Source organism: Pelodiscus sinensis, chromosome 10 (assembly GCF_052426305.1).
Source record: "Pelodiscus sinensis isolate ZL-2025 chromosome 10, ASM5242630v1, whole genome shotgun sequence".
Lineage (NCBI taxonomy): Eukaryota > Metazoa > Chordata > Testudines > Trionychidae > Pelodiscus > Pelodiscus sinensis.
The window spans coordinates 38466694-38480898 of NC_143061.1; the positions used below are offsets into that span (position 1 = coordinate 38466694).

At 45.2% G+C, this 14205-nt stretch overlaps 1 protein-coding gene across 1 annotated transcript in view; it reads right to left on the minus strand.

Annotated features, from left to right (window-relative positions):
• NYAP2 (neuronal tyrosine-phosphorylated phosphoinositide-3-kinase adaptor 2) overlaps positions 1-14205 on the minus strand; it is a 159337-nt gene that overhangs the window by 29015 nt on the left and 116117 nt on the right. Inside the window, exon 3 of the mRNA XM_089780858.1 lies at positions 12476-13573. Coding sequence (XP_089636984.1) covers positions 12476-13573 — 1098 coding nt within the window. The remainder of the gene's footprint in view (positions 1-12475; positions 13574-14205) is intronic.

Here is a 14205-nt window from a genome sequence, read left to right on the forward strand (position 1 = left end):
CCGAGGCCGAGGCCAGGGAGGAACCCACGGGTGAGTTTGTGCAGTTTGCACTCCCAAGAGGCGGAGGGCAGAAGGCGGGGGGGGGGGCCCCGGCCAGGGCCCCAGGGACTCAGCCCAGAGCCCGCAGCTCCGCCAAGGGTGCAGCACGGAGAACGGCACACTGTCCCATGCCTCGCTGTGAGGCACAGCCAGCTGCTATTGGGTACACCGCAGCGTCACGGTCCTGTGACCGTGGACCCTCACCGAGCCCCTCGCCTGCTCTCGGTGCCTTGGCAGGTTCCCCGAGGGAAGTCCCCACTGTGGCCACACATGTCCCTGGGCTACCGGGCTTGCGGGAGGGATAGTGGGAGGGAGAAGGGCCCCTGAGTTTTGCTGCAAGGATGGAACATCCCCCCCACCCAGTCACTCTTCTGGTTCCGTCCAGGAGATATCCCACATGAGGGGATCTGAGAGCCCAGACCGCCTCTGCCAGATGTGCTCCCAGGCACTGCGTGGGGATGCATCTTGCTCCCTGTCAAACACCAGTGATTAGCCCAAAGCCTTCACAGTCTCCACCGGCAGGGAGTTCCACAAGTGAACGCAGCACAAGCACCCTCCCGCCCTCCACAGGGCCAGGATACAGACCGGTGCTTACAATACTGGAGGGAGGACCCTACTCCAGGGGCGGTCCTCCTTGCAAACATACAACACGGGGGCAGGAGGGGAACCGAGTGGGCCCAAGCCACACAACTGTGGGGTCACCTGGGCTCAGGGGTGGAGGGCATGAGGTGTGGGGACAGTGGACGGCCTGCCTGACTGACCCATCCTTTCTTCTCTTCCCTGCAGCGGGACCCAGCACCAGACCCTCCACTGCAGCAGCAGCGGCACCCCCAGCAGGCCAACCCCGGTGGCACAGGCTCCGCCAGAGGGACCAGCTGCTTCGCCGGCACGTCAACGCCGTGGAGGCAATCCAGGTCTCCATCACAGAGCGGGTGCAGGGGGACCTGCAGTGGCGGCAGGATGGCTGGGCTGCCTTCCTCAACGAGTGCTGAGGGATGCACGCCACAATGGACACGCTGACGGCACATATTGTGCATGCAATTCACTATGGCATGGGCAGAGCCATCCCTCCGCCATCCCTCCCGTAGCACAGCTCATGCCCCCTCCCATCCCAGCTCCTGCCCCTGTTCCTGCCCCTGCCCCTGGCCACCTCCGTGTGCAGCCTGCCCTGACGCGCTCGCAGGGGCCGCCCGTCCCAGTAACTGCCCCCCCTTCCTGTCCCAGTTGAAGGTCTCCCCCCCCTTGTAAATAAACAGGTCTCTATTTTGCTGTTCATTCCTGTATTGGGTATTGTGTAACTCTAGTTAGTGTAAGAAATCATGTGAGATGCACAGTAGCCACTTAACTTTAACATGGTGGCAAACTGTGGAGAACGAAATCTGTACTCTATCACTGGGGGGACCCTTCATAAGTGGTCAGTGGTTTGTGGCGCAGAAATAAATGCTGACACTTTTCAGTAAAATGTAAACCACAAACTATATTTACATAGCTAACAAACTAGCAAGATGCACACAACAGATAATTAAACATAGTCTAGGTGCAGGGAGGACAATTGGGTAGTGTTGCTGGCCACCTCAATCCTTTGGTCCTTCCGGGCCTCAGGAGAGGAACAGCCAGGAGATCCCTTGACGGAAGATGACTGGAATCAGGTACGCTGACTTCAGCCTTCCGCACGAACCGCGCATCCTCGTGGCTGTTCTTCGGGACAGGCGATGGTGGCCTAAACCCTAGCCTAAGCTAAAAAGAAAAACCCTAACTAAGCCCGATGCACCCGACGAACAGACTCGATGACGGCCGACGTGCTTTGACCCTACGCTTTACAATTGGGGGGGAAGTAAGGGGAGGGGGTGGGGAAGGGTAGGAGACGGGCGGGAGTAGTCTGGGGAGACCCAGGCCACCCTACTACGGGGCTTGGGCAAACATGTCCACCAGGGCGCCTCTGATGCGCACCGCATCCTGGCGCGCCTGGCGGACGGCAGCTGTGTCGGGCTGTTCCAAGGTCTGTACCTCGGCTGCCATCTATGCAGGGAGGAAGGCCTCCCCACTGCGCTCTACAATGTTGTGGAGCACGCAGCACGCGGCCAGGACCTCCGTTGCATTCTGCTCACCCATCTCAAGACGGGTGAGCAAGCAACGGAAGCGGGCTTTTAAACGTCCAAAGGCGAGCTCCACTGGGTTTCGGGCCTGGTTGAGGCGGTCGTTGAACCGGGCCTGGTTCTGGTCCGGCTGCCCCGTGTACGGCCGCATTAGCCAGGGCATCGGGGGGTAAGCGGCGTCCCCGACGACGCAGATGGGCATAGGCACATCCCCGACAGTCAAGTCCCGCCGGTGGAAGTAGGTGCCCGCCTCCAACCTGCGATACAGTCCAGAGTTCCGAAGGATGCGGGCGTCGTGTGCCCGGCCGGACCAGCCCCCGTAAATGTCCAGGAAGCGGCCCCGGTGGTCCACGAGGGCCTGCAGAACTATGGAGCAGTACCCCTTTCGGTTCATGAAATGGCCTGCTCGATGCTCCGGGGCCTGGATGGGGATGTGGGTGGTGTCCAGGGCTCCCCCGCAGTTGGGGAACCCGAGGGCAGCGAAGCCGACCATGGTATCATCCACGTCACACAGGCGGATGACTCTTGGGAGCAGGACGTCGTTGATGGCGTGGACGACCTGCAGAAGGGTGCAGAGAAACACAAGGGAACACATCACATACGGCAGGGGTGAGTGTGCGCTCCCTTGGGCCCCCCCCTTGATTCCCTCTGTCCTCTCTCTCTCTCACACACACACACACACACACACACACACACACACACACACACACACACCCCTACCTCCCAGGGCCCCCCTTGCCGCACGCCCCCCCCACCGGGCCTGTGCAAGGGAGGGACGGCCGAAACCCCTGGGCGACCCAGCCTGGAGTCTTGGCTGTCCCTGGGCCTGGAGTGCAGCACCCTCCCCCCATCCCACTCCCCCTGGGACTTACCTCCACGACGATCACTCTGACGGTCGATCTTCCCACCCCGAACTGCTGGGCCACCGAGCGGTAGCTGTCTGGTGTGGCCAGCTTCCAGAGTGTGATGGCGACCCTCTTCTTCACGGGGATGGGTGCCCGCAGCCGGGTGGTGGCTCTCGGCAGCACGGGGGTGAGCCAGGGCACAGCTGCAGGAAGGTCCGCTTTCTCATCTGGAAATTCCGGATCCACTGGTGGTCGTCCCATAGTCCGAGGACCACCCGGTCCCACCAGTCGGTGCTGCTCTCCAAACTCCAGACTGGCCAGTCTACGGTCGGGTGCTGATGCCACACAGTTGCCACAGCCTCCCTGGTGAGGGAGTCCAAGGCGATCTCTGCCTCCTGGTCCATGAACACCATGGCACCGGCCTGCAGCACGAGCTGCAGCCACCTGAACAGCCCCAACAGGGGCCCGACCAGGCACATGGCCACCCGTGGCTCCATAGCAGACAAAGCAGGGCAGAAAAAAAAAACCCGCAGGCAAAAGCAGTTGGGGGCCAAAGGGTGGTGTCCCCAAAAGTCAGAGGGCAACCACAGACCCTGCGAAGCGTGTCAGTCCTTGGCAGAGGCCCCAAGGCACGGGAGCAGGAGACCAACGGCTGTCCGGCGAGACCCCCTTAAGCATGTGTCTCAATGGCGCTCTGGCCAAGCCCCCGGAAAGGTCTGGTGACTTTGCCCTCTTCAAAATGGCTCCGGGCTTCTGCTTTTCTGGAAAAGCACGCCGCCAATGTAGATGTGCTTTTCCGGAAAAGCGCTTCGTTACGACGATAACGCCGGGGCCAATGTAGATGCTCTTTTTCCGGAAAAACTTATAATGAAAACTATTCCGTTTTAAGCATTTCCAGAAAAAGGTGCCAGTGTAGACGTAGCCACATTGTTTCATTTCATTCAAAGTTTTCTCCTGGAAAATAATTGCCATTTTTCTAACAGTGCTCCAAGTAGGACACATTTATTAGTACTAACTTGTAATGGTTTATTTTTTTTCAGCCTATGAGTGTGCCTGCTTTTCATTAATAACAGAAATGTTCTACTTGAATTTTGTTCTTTATAGAACAGTAGAATGACTGAAACATAGGACTCAGGAGCAAGGAAATCTGTTATTTAGTCTTCCACCAGTTTGGGTCCTGATCCCACCAGAACTAACATATGTGCTTAATTTTAGGATATGTGTACATGTTTGTGGTGTTATGTCCACATCAACTGCAGACCGAGAGTAATACCTAGATTTACTGACATAGTCACAAACTAATGCCTATATCATGCTGCATTTCTTATGCCCCTTTATCATAGTTGATGCACCTCAGTTTTTCAGTAGATTGGCATTTCCTATTCCCACTTAATACATGATTAGATGACAATTGCATGTTAATTTTTGTACCAAATAATTATCATCCATGGATGAATCCACTCATTACTAAAAGTAATATGGCTCTTTATACAAAATTAAAGCCCAGTTGGACCTAACCCTTTTAATAAAGAATAAAATAACAATAATTATGTATGTTCCTATTTCTCAATTTCCAGACTCATCTAAAAGTTCTGTAAATCCCATACGTGTCTCAACTCAATGTCGAGATCAATGTCAGCTAGAGAAACCAAATAAATATCTCTGAGCATTTGGGGTTTTCCCATCCATGAAACCCTATGGAAGGCCCATATCACTGGTTGTGAGGAGGTAAGATATCCTTGGCAGTTTTTTATGGAGAGATTGGGGGTAGGTAAGGAGACATAATGTGCCAAAAACTATGTAGATTGTCCCAGCTAGTCACATTTACTAATTCCTTCTACACCCCATAACAGAGTCTGAGTATGCAAGTATCGTGAGTGATGGGGGCTTTTTTTTTTTAAATGAAACAATTTTTCCCCAATAGGAAGTAAAACCCTTTTGCTTCACTGCCAAAATGTAGGTGTAATACAAAGACCATTGAAGTAAGAGTCCTTACTCTGACTTCACTTGCCTCTGCATCAGTCCTTTATTGACTACACTTAAGGACTGAGCTCACCCTGCTAGGGCTCAAATCAGTTCTAGAAAATCTAGATAAGCAACTTAGTCAACCTGAGTAATTGTTATTTTTCATTATGTAGATCAGGATGGAAAAGACATTTTAAGAAACATTAAGAAGGGCAACAGTAGTTACAAGTGTTGCAAGGATTTCAGAACTTTGGCCAGGAACTTATATATTTTATATATTTTCTTAACTCCCCTACACAATGCCCACAATCTTCTCTTTTACAATAACACCTATACTATAGCTAATTTGTTTTACTGTAAGAAGCCCAAGTAATGCATGAAAGTAACCCCCGTCTCTTGTCAAGAAGCAATGACAGTGGCTCAGGAGATCTTGGAAATAGTAGGTTGATCATGAGAAAGGGTTGGAAATGTCTTTTAACCATTACCTTCAACACTTCCTCCAGATGTGATTCTAACTTTGGAAATAGAAAGAAGACTTTTGCTAGCAAAAATAAATTTTTGCTTATGGTAAAACTGGGGAAACTTTTCGGCTTGGTTGCTTTTGGAAATGAAAAAACAATAATTCTACTTTCTATAATGTATAACTGCCTTTTTACCTCTCTTCTTTACTACAATTTCTTTTAAGCAAGCTAATTTTGAGTGTCTTCTGAACAGATACACATATTCGCTAGTCTCTGTAATGGATTGTATCAGATCTGTGAAAAATCGGTGTTATAAACATGCTGGTTCTAAAAAACATTCTCTGTTATATAGAAAATATGGAGGGTCTGTTTCTTGGAATTTGGAGAGGAGAGGGGCTTGAAAGCACAGAAGCACTTGAGTTCTATCCCAGGTTACAAGTATGAAACTCAGCGTACCCATAGTTTTGTGTACAGGTACAGCTGTGACATTCTAAAAGAAACATATTACTATTCTCAGAGGAGAAGATTCCTTGCATAGCTTATGGCTGCCAGAGGAACTGCCTGTACTGTCACATGCCCAGAGGGAGGCACAAAGGGAGGTCAGACTCTGAAAGAGATAGGCTACATCCCCACTATGAGCTAAGGGTGTGATTCTTCTGCTCTAGTATTCATATGCTGGGAGCTAATGTGAGAATAAATAGCAGCATAGCCATGGTAGCATAGGGAGTGACAGAAGAGGCACCAGTAAGCTATGCCAAATATGAACCTGGCTGAAAATGGTGTATATGGACTCACCATAGCTCATCAGTGCCGCTGTTGCCATAACCCTGCTATTGTGGCTTCGCTATTTATACTTGTAAGAGCTAAGAAGAACATTTTTCACGTGAACATGGTTTGAATGAGCTCTTCCTTGATATCTACTTATGCACTGGGGGGAAAAGACATGAGGAGCAGACCCAAGTTGTATACATAAACTCAGTTGGTATAGGCGTGTGGCAGACAGATCTACTTTGCTAAAGTGATCTCTTTTGGCTAGTTTTGGGTTACAATAACAGCTTAAAATTCTAGTTATTTCATTATTATTTTCACTTTGGAATATACATGTACTTTACATTTATATCTCCTCTCTAAAGGACTCAAAGATAAATTTCAACAGATTGTATTTAACTGAACGAAATGCATGTTTGGATTTCTGGAAAATAGCACAAGGTTAAATGTTTTTACTTCTATTTTTATGATTTCTAGGCACACATCAATCTGGTGTGCATTCTGGAGTTTATATATTTAGAAAAAGCAGGAATAAGCTCTCAACGTGTAATGTAATGCCAGTTTTTCTAGATGACTGTACAATTTTGAATATAGGTTTTTGTAATCACAAATGTAAGGTTTATGTCTAATAGCCAAATGCACTGTTCCATTGATTTCAGTGGAGATATGCTAGGATACAAAAGCTGAGGATTTGGCCTTAGAGGTCTAAATTTTACAGACATGATTGTTTGTGACTTAAAAGCTCTGTGAAGATAAATGAGAGACACTCAAAACTCAGAGCCCATCAGCAAACGCGAGGTCTTCAAGTGCAGCAAGTGTTGATTTGCTTATCAGTGGCAACTATTAAATACAGGCCAGAGGAGGGGCCTATAATTTATTTTTAAAAGACTTATTTCTGTAAATGTGTTCAATATGGCCAAGAAAACCCCATGTCCTACCTGCCATGTAATGTACAAAAAATAAAACCTATTTCTACCTTGTGAAACCACGGACAACAAAAATGAAAGAGACTTTTCTCAATTTCTTTTTAACGATAAATTTTTAAGCTTTCTTTTTTTCATAAAAAAGAATGTTGATTGAGGCGCTAACCGGAAAATGTACTTAGAGATCAAGCAGCTGAGAAGCAAACACAAGGAATAAATAAGTCCATACACATCCAACAGAAGCAGCAGCTGTTTACAAAAAAAAAAAAAAAAATCTGAGTAATTATTTATGAAATTATGTCTTCTTCAATGATTCTATATACTGCAGCAGTCCCAAGAGAATCTGATTTTTTCATGAGCCCAAATTGTTGAATTAGAAGATGAGACAACGTCATGGTCCCAATTAACAAAACTATTGTGTCATTTCAAAATATGTGTTTTCTATGTTAATGCCGGCGTGTAAGAAAGACATTCTTTCATTCAAACAATACTCTACTCATTCTTCTGCTCCTCTCAGGCTCACTTTTTCACCCCTTCTTCTGCATGTGTGTTCTTCTCAATATTTATTTATAGATACACAAGCAGCTTCCTAATTTTTTTTCTTTCCTAGACATTTTCTTCTTTTTTCTTTCATTTAATTCCTTTTTGTAGCAGTGGATGGAATTACATTAGTGCAAAAGAGGCAATTCAGTGGTACAGCTGAACCTCTCAAAATCGGGATTCTCTGACAACCATGAATGTTCCTGGATCAGAGAGCCCTGGAGGCTGTGAATACAGTGGCAGGAGGTCCAGTGTCAGGGAGACCTGCCTGGGTTGTGGAGCCAGCGGCCATTAGCACATCCAGACTGGCAGGAATGGGACCAGCACTAAGGATGGCATTTAACAGCAGGTCCAATGTCTGGCAGTGGGCTGGGAACAGCAACAGTGGAACCAGGAGATCTGCTGGGCAAGCAGCAGCAGGGCTGGCATCTATCATCAGGGTCGGGCCTGTGGCAGCGGGTCCAGCAGCCCTATCAGGGCCGGGAGCCCTGCTGGGTCAGCCACAGCAGGGCCTGTGATTGGCAGTCCAGCTGGAGTCAGGAGTGCAGATGGGTGGGCAACAGACAAACCAGCATTGACCTCCTATGGTCAAGCAACCTCCCTTGTTTGGGACCAGTCAGTCCTCAAGGGAAGTACAACCTGTAACACTAAGGAGTTTATCACTTACAGGGCAGATTTTCAAATGAGCCCAGCTTCTGTATAGCCCCAGGCAGATTTTCAGAAGTGCGCAGCACCCAGCAGCTCTCATTATGATACTTCCCAAAAATTGGCTGTAGAAGTTCAGTACGCATCATGCAGAAGCTGCTCTAAAGCTGGCCATGTGATTCTGGTGCCTAAGTGAACTCTTAGTAAAATCTGGCCTGACTGCAGGGGCTGTGCTCTTTGGAAAGGCAGGTCTATAGTTACCAATGGAGAAAAAGGCAAAAGTGTGTCTAAGAAATAGAATACAAGGCAGGGAGAAAAGGGCACATGGAAAATAAAGAGAAAAGCAAAAAGGAAGAAAGCTATCAAGGAAAAACAGAAAGGGGAAACAGAAACCACTAAACAAAAAATGAAGAAAGAAGAATTAAGTATTCAGACACAAAAGATAGAGATGAACCTGCCCCCTCTACATAACTTCTTAATGATACCTAAAATTTGGCAGCATCCCTTTAATATATAATATATTGTTAACATCAGGAATTAGGGATAAGTGCTGCCAAGAGCAACATTATTTGGTTATCCTGGGTTTCTTAGTTATCTAATGCAATTGGCAAGAGTTAAAGTATGACTACTGTATCCAGCTGTGTTGACTGAGTCACTCAGTTTGCCCAGAGCATATGTAGTATCTGTCTTATCCATATCCTTAATTCAGACTGAATTAGAGAAATGAACAGCCTTCAGATTTTCTCATGCTGTTTTCTATGTACCTCAGTCTTTTATGTTATCTAGTAAATATGTAGCTATCCATGATGATAATGTAGAACCAAAGTGAGACGTACATAAACACATGACGATAGTTAAAACTCAATACAGTTTTACCTATAATTCTCTTTTCCAGCTCATTAATTTCAGCCCATTTCATTTAGTTAGGTGAAATGGTACTGAAAGCTTTAATGATGATCTGCAATTTCTGTTTCCATATTTTTTATTGCTGTCTTCTTTCCTACAGCAAATTTGTAAGAAGCATCATTTTTATATGAACGTTTTCCAGCTAATGGGAAATTTGTGTAGTTTACAGTAATGACTGCTAAAAGATTCGTATGTTTGTGAGTTTCTGCACTTACTGTAAGATCCTTGTATGCAGTTAACAATAGTTGTAGTGCTCTCTCCTTTAGATTAACCACAGGATCTTGCACAGTCTGTGGTTTCCCCCCTATGAAGCATTTCCCTTTACATGTATGACAGGTAGGGAGGGAATTTGTGATGTACTATTCTCAGAAGATTTGGAAGTTTAGTTAAGGATCTGAAGATTTAGAAAATTATTCAATTTTTCTGATCCTTCTTGGTATCTACCAAATTGTGGATTTTAACATTTCATTATAATCTTTCAAATAATGTATATTTAGCTGGAAGTGGAATTTATTCAGATTTCAAGCCGTCATAATCTATCTATGAAGTTTTCAAATCTGTTATATGCCAAGGAATTAATTCACAAAATGATAGAGGGAAAGCTGAAATTTTCATCCTAGTGTTTTCCAAAGATCTAGAATATGAATTTGGATTCTTGTCAGACAGAAGAGCATATGGGAAAAGAAAGTTTACAGAAATTAATCAGACCAAGCTAGATGCAGAATTCTCTTGTTAGATTCATATGGCAGTGTGCATCAGGCTTTCTGCATGATATGTATGAGTAACATTTCTTAAGTAGATCTCAAAATAAGTACATTGTCTTCTACTGTGTGTTATTACACACCATGAAAATGTGAGAAACTTGCTCAGATTATACTTTCAAACTCCACATTTTACTCCAATTGTGCTATTGTGGATTTTTTTCTGTAGAATTACATGGGAGATAATGCTCATCTCATACTTAGTTACACATCATCCTACAGTGGTTTCTATCACTATTGTATTTGAGCACAACCCCTGTTCTTGCTTATTGTGGTAATCCCAGGAGATTAAATCACACCGTAAATACCACATGAAGTAAATCAAGATTAGACTGAGAGTCTGTTTACTTCCTCTACATAGCAGCACTCCAGAGTCTTTTGCTTTTAGCTTCGCTGCGTAACATGGATGGTTAATCCTTAAAGGAACCAAATTTGGCTTAATTCCTCTTCTTTCTCACTGCTAATGTCCAGTAACACACACATTCACTGACCTTGGAAGGGCAAATAAAATGTTCCTTGGGAAGCCAATAAGAAAGTTGCTTGTTGTGGAGATCTTGAGTTCAAGATCTGCTTTAAACTCATATCTGAAATGCCCCTTGATAGTCTGCTGTCAATTTTAGTCAAATGGAATATAGAGGGCTTCTTTTTTAAATCATCTGTGAAATTGCAGCATAAAGACATTTCAATATCTGGAACTAATGGCCCATTCACTGTGGGACTTTCTCAAGGTTCTAAGACCAGCCCTCCCATGTACACTGACAAAGAGAGAACCTTACTCATTCCCTGGAAGGTGCTGGATTTCTGTTTGCTTATTAACAAGCAATAATGTTTATTGCCAGTTTTACTCCTCCACTGTTTCTCCACCACTTCACTTTAATTATTCCTAAATGCTGTAACATAATTCACATTTGTCCTTTATTATAAAGAACCTTCTCTCATTCTAGACCCAAATTTGCTTTCATCCCACACACAAATCTGGTGTTATTGTAGTTTTATTACTGTAATTATTTGTGACAAAACTACTGAATCATGGAGCTTTCTTTCAATGCATTTATGTCTGCAGGCTACCAAACTATCACAGGTGGATCAGGCTAATTTCTGGAGTGATTTATACTCTGTGTATCCTACTGAGTCTAATTCCCTTCTCGCTGCCACAGTTTTAAATCCATAGGCTTCAAAGGAGTTACTCCTGATTTACACTAACATACATAAGAGAATTGGTCTCAAGGGGAGGTGTTAAAACAGCAGTAGGGGTGTGTAAAATGACTGTAAGTGACAGGAGAATCAAATGCTGACTTCAGGGGGATACTGAGATTATAAATCAGTTCAGAAAATGCCCCATCTCTCTATGAAATACTTCGGTAACCTGAAGACATCCTAAAAATCATCACTTATCAGGATGTAAGCCAGTCCAGAATTTGGCACGCTGTTGTTCTGTGGCTGCCAAAAAGATACAATATATTGATAGTACAAACATACAATACAGTGCTACAAAATCAGCAGTTCTCAAATAAAAGCATTCGAGCAATTCAGGCAGCAAGAAATCCAAGTCACAAACTAAGTCATTATAACAAGCTCACTCACTTTGCTCACCTTTAAAAGCTTAGGGCCAAATTCTATCCTAAGACACTGTCTTCTGTTTCACTGATTTGGAGGATTGGGGACATGCCAATATCTGTGCCAAGTTCACTCTTATCATTTTTCTTCTCTTGCTGACTTCAGTAAGAGTTACATCTTGCATAGTCTAAAGGTCAGAAGCCACAAAATTCTGACAACCTTTAATGTCCACAGAAGCTAATGGGACCTACGTGGTGGGATTCACTTGTTGAAAACAGCTAGGATGTTTATTATGGTCTATGATTCAAGTATTTATGGACCTGATTCCATGAATTATGAATTCCACGAGGTCAGGGCACTTCCATGGGACTAGACAGCACTCAGCATCACAACAGAGATTCTCAAGACCTTGCAGGGATTAGGCCTTAAATCTCTTAGGGTGTGTTTACACTGCACCATTAGCTCGGAATAAGAAATGCAATTTGAGCTATGCAGATTGCATATCTTATTTCAAACGAATTTCAAACTAATGTCTACACAGCACCAAATTTCAAAATAAACCACTATTCTAAAACATCCCTTAACCCTCATACAACGAGGGTTATAGGGATGTAGGAATAAGGAACCTGTAATGTTTTGAAATAATGGGCTTGCTTAAAAGACACGGAATAGCTATTTCGGGATACCAGAAGTACCCCGAAATAGCGCAGCTGTCTAGACGTACCCTTTCAGTCCTCCTTGCAAGCCTTCATAACACTGTATAAACAGCTTTGAAACCTTGATATATAAAATAAAAACATGGGATATAAAAGCAGTTTTCATCAGTAATCAACTTTCTTCTGACAGTAGGAATATGACATATATAATTCATGTTGAGTTTTATAGTTACTTGCACAGTTCTGATTTAATAAAATATGATGAGCTATAATGATGTAGATAAGACAGTTAAACAATGCATTGAAAACTTACTTTCTGCAGGCTCTTTAGATCTTCTGCCACTGGATGACTTCCTCAGTAAACTTCGTCCTGAGGTAAAGAGGCTGGTTAACTCCTCTAAAGGACTGGTTGGTGTTCTAGAACGTGAACCACTCTGTGATGATGACCCGTAGGTATTGACTGAGGCATTTACCATCTTTCCCCCTTCTTGCAACGTAGTTCTGGCTGTAGAATGAGGCACTGATGGAGAACTTCTTGAGAGACTTCCTGAATGTACAGAGTCATAAGGTGGAGGTCTTTTGAGGCTTAAGGGGGTAAGAGACCTACCCATACTGACAGGAGAGGGTGAGGCAGAGTGACTTTTAGGGTAGCCATGTGGAGACTGTGTTCTGTATAAGGTAGAAGGATGAGGAGGTGAGGAGGAGTGCCCAGGAGTGGTAGTTCCATGGGATGCTGTCTGGTCTTTCTCCAGTTTTTGATGGCCTGGTGTATGAGGTGGCAGTGAAGATGGAGAAGCTCCAGCTTGTTGTTTGATGTAAGACACATTTTCTAGTACAGGAAGCTTTGCAACTTCCAATGGAGTTAGAGGAGACTCATCAGAATTTGGGGAACACTGCACTGGTGCTGGTGGAAACACCAGTAGTGGAGGTCTATGAGAAAGTAGATTTGGAAATGGTGGGGGAATATCACAAAGCAAGCCCTTGGGAGTAGATGGCACTGAGGACTTGGCGAATTCGAGGTCAGGCACTGTAGGAGTAGCACACTGAGAAGAACAACTGTGATGGTCATATTCACACGAACACTTTGAATCTTGGCCTACATCATCAAATATAGGGTATTTCATCTCCTCATAGACTGCTTCACTTTGGTCATCCTCATCTTTTTTGAAGTCTCTTAGTATATTCCCAACCATTTCAATATAAACAGGCTCTTCTTCCTCTGTGTCTGGGGCAGGACTGCTGACCTGCGATAAAGAGGAATCCCTAGTGAGTGTTGTCTTCATGCGGCCATGCTTTTTGATGTATGTTTCATCAAAAGATGTGCTTAGCTGAGTGTTGGGATTTCGTTTAGGCTTAGGAGGAGGAATCTTCTTGGTATATTCATCACTGTGTGGTCTTGGTTTGGCCGACGCTGAAAACAGAAGATAATATAAATTAATCAAAACTACTTAAACTTCTTCTGACACAGAATTTCTTATAATGTAATTTTATAATAGATTTCTGGGGACTGGTTCACTTAGCAATACTCCAACATTATGCCAGTGCAACCCAATTAAAAATAACGACTGATTAAATGCATATCCTGACCTTTCCAATTCTGTTAGGGTGCACCATAATAATACCATTCATGAGCATTTTTCCTCTCACAAGGGCTGCCCTCCATCAAGCCCATTGGGCAGGACATTTTTCACATTTAAATATACTCTGCTGTTATGAAAACCCTGGAGAGACAACCATAGTTCCTGCTAAGGTACTCGCATGCACGGCCGCGAACACAAAATTCTTCCCCCGCCCACCACCTCTGGAGTCCCATGCAGCCACACTCATGAGGGAGGCAGCTGCTCCTGTGGGTGGGACCGGCTGAGACAGAGTGGTGAGGGGCCGGGACCTGCCGCAGCTGCATGATGGAGGGGAGGCCTCATCCAGTGGCTGGGGCTGCCATGTGGTAGGGGAGATCGGGGCTTGTTTTGGCAGCTAGGGCTTGGAACAGGATGTTCCACATGGCAGGGTCTGCTCTGATGTCTGGGAAAAGGACGTGGTGGG